Genomic DNA, 6,485 nt, shown 5'->3' with positions numbered 1-6,485 from the left:
TAACTGCAATTCCTTAAATGAATGATTACATGATTATAATTGAGAGAATAAATATGTCTATACGTTTAGGGTGAAATTGAGAAAACAAAAATAACACAAAACTCTAACCTAACTCCTTTGCTTAATTTGGGTTTAAAAGTAAATCATATGGAAGTTACCCTACCATAACCTAATCAACTTAATCAATCTAAAGATAATATAGTTGGCCAGTAAAATAAAAAGTTTGAAGATGAAATTGAAAAGAAAATGATGAGATTGGCAAGAAAAAAAAACCCCTAAACCCTACTCCTTGTTGAACTTGAATTTAAAATTAAATTGTGTGAGAATTAACTCAATGTAATCTAGTCGACTTGGTCAATCCAAAGACAACTCGAATGACTATTAAAAAAAAATTTGAGAATGGAATTGAGAAAAAAAAATAAAATAAAAGGGAGGTGAAATGGAAAAAAATAAAGGTTGAATTAATAATAAAAAAAAGAGCTTCAATTTCATATATTTTTATTAAACTTGACCAAACGGGTTAACCTTAAAACCTTCTAATTCAACCACTTGCCAAACCTGGATTTAAAATTAAATCATGTGAAAATTACCCTAATGTAACCCATTTGACTTAGCTAGTCTAAAGACATCTCCGCAATTGATAGAAAAAGTTATGAGGATGAAAATGACATAAAACCTCCTTACCCAACTTCTTTTCCTAGCTTGGTTTTAAAAGTAAACTGTGTAGGAGTTACCCTGCTATGACCCAGTCGACTTGGCTAGTTTAAAGGTAACTTAGCTGACCAATAAAACAAAAGTATAAGGATAAAATTGATAAGAAAATAGTGAAATTGACAGGAAAAAAACTCATCAACTAGACTTCTTGTTTAACCCGGGTTTAAAATGAAACCATGTGGGAATTATTTTAACATGATTCAATTGATTTGGTCGATCCAAATACAATTTGAATGATCGTAAAAACAAAATCTGAGAATGAAATTGAGGATAAAATTTGAAATAAATAAGAGATAAAATGGAAAAAAAATAGAGGTTGAATTAAAAAAATAGAAAAAGCAGCGCTTCAGTGTTATATAATCTTCAATTCTTTTAGTCAAGGTTGCCAATTCCATTTTGTTTCGTCTACAATGGCTAGTATGTCTTGTTCTAGTTTTTTTCTAAAAAAAAAAAAACTAGAACAGATTTCATCTCGCTCAGAATCTCAACATGTTCTATAAATTATGCCCTAATTCCAGCTAAGACATTCCAATTCTATTCCAGCCAAATAACGTTTTTTTTTGTTTTTTTATTATTGTCTAGTTATACGGTATCAATCATATCTTTCATTCCGACCATTGGATTAGACAAAAAGTTTACAAGAATTCTCCTGATATATTGTTATATCTCAAGTTAAAATTTTAGGACAATCGGAATTTAAAAAGGCCTTGTGAGACTGCTAATGACATTTTTGTAATTTTGTTCAAATTCATAATTTTGTTTCAAAATGTTATTTTTTTTGTTATTTTTTTAGATTGATTTTTTTTCAATTTAATAATTCAATAATAGTTTTATTGATAATTGAGCTTCATAATTTGTTTTGATTTGCTTTATTTGAAGGTTATTGTGGTTTTATGACCCAAGTCACTGATTTGAAAGACTAACTCACATTGATCTGGATCAATCTAATATGTTATTGTCTTATTATTGTTTTTTTAAAAATATCATTTCAGTTAAAATATATTTTTATCAGTCGTTCAGGTTGTTTTTGGATTCATCAAGTCTATTGGGTCATACTAGTTCAACTCCCACTTTTTTACTTGTATTTGAAATTTAAATTGCATAATTTTAAGTTATTTTATCTTTGAATTTGAATTGAAATTATGTTTGTTGAATTAATATTTTAAAGGTTAACCCAAGTTGATCCTAGTCGATTCTATATGTTGTTATTCTAATTTTTTTAAAAAAATATGTGATCTTAAACTTTTTTTTAGTCCGACTATATTTTTACCAGTCGTCTAGGTTATCTTTATATTCATTAAGATGATAAAGTCATATCAATTTAACTTTTATTTTTTTACTTGCATTTGAAATTTGAATTTTATAATTTTAAGTTAGTTTATTTTTGAATTTGAATTTGAATTTAAATTTGAATTATATTTTTTAAATTAATATTTTAAATAATAATAATAATAATAATACAATCTCAAAACAACACACCAAAACATTTCATTACCAAATATACCGTTCTAATTGAAAACCATAACCTACCTTGCAGTATAGAAGTAACAAGAGCGACGAACGCGTACGGGGATTGTGCCCTGACTCAACAGCACTCCCGAAAAGGATATTATAGAAATGTCAAAAGGTCAAAACCGGAAGACAGAAAAAGGAAAGAAAAATGGAGAGCGGGAAAAGGAGCCGTTGATAATCAAAGCACGAAAATTTGGCGCCAAAATCAATTTCACTCGGTTTTATCTGCCCGTAATAATCCCGGGCAGCCGCCCTTTCTCCTCGCTTTATTTTGGGCTAGTCAAATGAAGTATATAAAATCTCTCCTTTTCTCTTTCTTAGAATTAATTTTCCCTGAAAAATCTCTTTTTCCCTCTTTCTTTCAAAGCAAATTTTCTCTTCATTTCTCTCTCTCTCTCTAAAAAAATAGTAGTATCCAAAGACCCTTTTCTCTTATTCCTCTTCTACACCATCTCTCCCTTTTGTTGGTTTTGGTTCTAATCAGAGATGGGTTTTTCAAAGAAGACACAGGTGGATTCAGGTTTGGACTCTGAAGGGAAGAAATGGGTGATCGCCGGAATAGCAATAAGGACTTCACTGAAGCCGGTAAACACGAAATCAAGAGTGAAAGATTGCGATGGTGACGAAGAGGAGGAGTTTTCTACTACGCCAACAGCCAAAGAGGCAAGAATACCGGAGAGATTGCCATGCCCGCCTGCTCCAAGGAAGCGGCGGCCGTCTTCAAGGTGTAACTACAGTGGTGTTAGGGAGTTCTTTACTCCTCCAGATTTGGAAACAGTGTTTAAATGTTATGTTGAGAAAGCAAATTGAGGGGTCGACTTCAAGAATTAGGGATTTTGTAGTGCTATGCTCTATTTAATGGGTTTGTTTTTTGGTGTATTAGTTGCTCTTATTTTCCTTGTACTTGGGTAGTGATTAGGAGTTGAAGATGTACAAAAGTAATGGTATTTATGAAATGGTTAGTTCTCTTTTATTTTCTTTTATTTTATTTATTATTGATTTTTCGTCAATGGCAAGTTTGGTGTCTCTTTTTTCAAAGCTACTTGATTTAGGAACTATTTTTATGCTCAAGAGTGCTTGTACTGGAACCGGAATGGATTGCAATTGCTGTTCTAACTATTTATTTGAGACTTGAAGTTTTGCTCTGCTGTAATGGTGGTTTTGTTATGAAAGCACGTTTGAAGATTTCAGGCACAGGATGTTCGATTTTTTGTACTTGGTAAAATTCTGAGTCGTATAAAAAGACATCACTTCCATGTTTGCTCTGCCCATATTCTGCCTTGCTAATCAACCCTTTACTAATATCTCTATGTGTCTAAATAATTAGCTTTGTACTGTGCTCTACCTTCTTTCACCTCCAATGCTACCTTGCAAGTAGCAGCTACCCCCCCCCCCCCCCAGGCAAATGCACACGTGTATATTTCAGATAAGCTACCATGCCTTGAGAGAATTTCAAGGTACTTCAGCTGCGAAGCCAAAAGCTGCCCGAGAAATGTATAAAAAGAAAGAAAATCTTTTTCATGGCTGAGATGCTGCACGGATGCTTCGCTCAATTCATTTGACTATGACCCCATGAGCTTAGAGCCTCAAGTACCTCTTTACGCTCTGCCAATCCCTTCCTTAATCTTCCTATATACTACCCCACACCTATGTGACCCATCCTGCCTCGAAGCCAAGTTCCTCTCTGAATATAAAATGACAAAGGCATATAATGTGGTGATAGGTTAGAATCCTATGTGGGGCTGATGGGTTCTTTGTTTGATTCCACTTCGAAGCACTTGATGACAAGGACGTTTTGTACAACTTTGGTGTCTTATATGGTAAATTAGTGTGTTTGCGGATAAGATTGCAGGCATTTTTATCATTTACAGGACAGCCAATTCTTAATGGAGTAGATAAAGAAATATTGTAGTGCCGCATGATCATCAGGGGATTTGCTTAAAAGGTGACGAGGGGGGGTTTACCTAACTCAACGCTACGGCAAATGTTTGGATATTATAACAAGCCAAAGTTTCTGGGGATTAGGATACTTTAAGAAAGCACACAGTAAGGCCTGTACTAAAAATTAAGGTCTAACTTTGACTGGTTTAGTTCTTATCTGTTTTACCCCCTATAATGGTGCTGTTGATGCTACAATACAATGTGATGGGTTGTTTTCATTGCTTGTTTTTATATTTATTTCGAGCTCTTCCATTGTTGCCGTCTAGGAAGCAATGGATGCTGCAAGCCGAATTTCATGTGCCCCTAATATTTCTGCTGATTCTTCAGAGAATCTAGTGTGTTTGGGTCTACGATATCAAGGAAAGATTGGGATTTTATTTAGTGCATTCATATTCGACTATATATAATGATCATATCCCATTCATATTTATCAAAAATTAGTTGTAAATATTTGGTAATCTAATCACATATATATATATAGCCATGCATGGCCATTAATAAGCTAAAACAAACTCTCTTTTATTGTAAACCTGCACGAGGAACAAACTCACGATTGAACAGGAGATCAGGCATTCAATGAGCTTTAAGACATGTTTTGATCAGTAACCTGCTAGATCGAGTGGTTACGGGCCACTTTTTTATGAGCTTGATAGACTGGGTTGTTTGTGGGGACCAGAAGGAGATCGTCAAATCGACAGACAGTATGAAAGCTACATGTTAATAATTAATACCTCTCAAATCTCAATATTCCATTTATATACATATGGATTCAAACAAATGAATATATTATCCATTTTTAGATTAAGAATTACCCAATTATTGATAGATTGCTAACTAAACTAGTCATTCAAAGTTTGCATTTGTTTTCTAGCATGGTTTAAATCAATAGCGCCATTTAGCTGCTATAATATATTTATCTTACACATAATTACAATCATACATTAATTAAGTATTGACCCTCAATTTCTTATTTGGGGACTATAAAAAAACCATAAAATATAACTTGACCAATTAAGTCCTTAATCGTCAAGATTACTTGATCCATGATCATGCAAAGGTGTCATAATTGGCTGCACAAATCTTGTATTCGGTAGATGTAATAGAATATCTATAAATGGAGTTGCATCAGTTTTAATAACTCAATTATCTATAAATAAGTAAACTTTTAGTAATTTTACTAGATAGGTTGCTAAAGCTTTGCCACGAGCCAGACAGAATTTTTTGTAATGTTAAAAAGTGATGTTGAGCATTGTCAATGAATTTTAAAGAATAAAGAAAAATCCACATCTTGAAATAAAAATAAAAATAAAAACAAATAACGATTGTCAATCCCTGAAAATCCAAACATAGAAAGATGAAATAAAAATAAATAATAAAAAAAAAAGTCTAAAAAAAATAAAAAACCAACAAACAAGGGTGAGATCCCCAGATTATGTGAACGAGATACTCAATAAATAAAAGGGAAAAATGAAAAGGATGAAGCTTAATTTTTTTAAAAAAAATAATAAACATTGAAGGAAAAAATTGAAAAAAATAAAAAAAGTGACTTTGAAAAATACATGGGCCACACAGTCAAACCTACTACCAAGATCATGATATGAAGATAACATTATTAAAAGGAAATAAAAAAAAATAATGAAGTTTAATTTTCAAAATAAACAACTTCAAAGAATGTAACCTGGGGCAAACCTAGTCAAAATCGGATTAAAATTCATTGATAATTTTGCTTTATATTTTTCAAAATGATGTCATTTTAATTTTTTTATAAAATAAAAATATTTGGTTAAATTGGATTCACTTGGGTCAACTCACCTGTCTCGTAACCTAGTGCTTGTTTTGGATCAACTCCTAGGTCAAATCTAAAAACTATGGGAAACACCACGAAGACCAGCTCTTATAAATCAAATGTCGAATGATAAAATAAAAAATTAATTATATAAAAAATAAAAATAATAAGGATCTAATTTGAAAAAATAAATGAGAGGACAACCTAAGATTTTGAATTAAAGGGAAAAATAAAAATAAAAATTAACAAATGAATCCAAAAAAAAATCAAGAGAATAGGGACCAAATTTGAAAAAAAAAAATCAAGATTATGGATCCAAGGATGAAATTTAGAAAAACAATTTGATAATAGGACTAAGAATCAAAATTAGAAATCAAAACATTAAGGGTTAAACCTTAAATATCATCAAATTTTAAATTGAAAGACAAAATTAAAAAGAAAAATCAAATTCACAAAAGAATCCAAAACAAAAATAAAAATAAAGAGAATGATAATCAAATTTGAAAAAAAAAATAAAGAATATGCATCTAAT

The 6,485-nt window shown here is 31.3% G+C and overlaps 1 protein-coding gene across 1 annotated transcript; it reads left to right on the top strand.

The window, feature by feature from the left end:
* Positions 1–2,536: 2,536 nt before the first annotated feature.
* Positions 2,537–3,209, top strand: LOC118046128 (cyclin-dependent protein kinase inhibitor SMR6). Its single transcript, XM_035054927.2, has one exon. The coding sequence runs from the start codon at positions 2,713–2,715 to the stop codon at positions 3,034–3,036; it is 324 nt and encodes a 107-aa protein (XP_034910818.1). The 5' UTR covers positions 2,537–2,712; the 3' UTR covers positions 3,037–3,209.
* The last annotated feature ends 3,276 nt before the right edge of the window (positions 3,210–6,485 follow it).

This window comes from Populus alba, chromosome 17, assembly GCF_005239225.2.
Source record: "Populus alba chromosome 17, ASM523922v2, whole genome shotgun sequence".
In the NCBI taxonomy this organism is placed as follows: Eukaryota; Viridiplantae; Streptophyta; class Magnoliopsida; order Malpighiales; family Salicaceae; genus Populus; species Populus alba.
The sequence above is the reverse complement of the archived record's forward strand: the minus strand, read 5'-3'. Positions and strand labels throughout refer to the sequence as shown.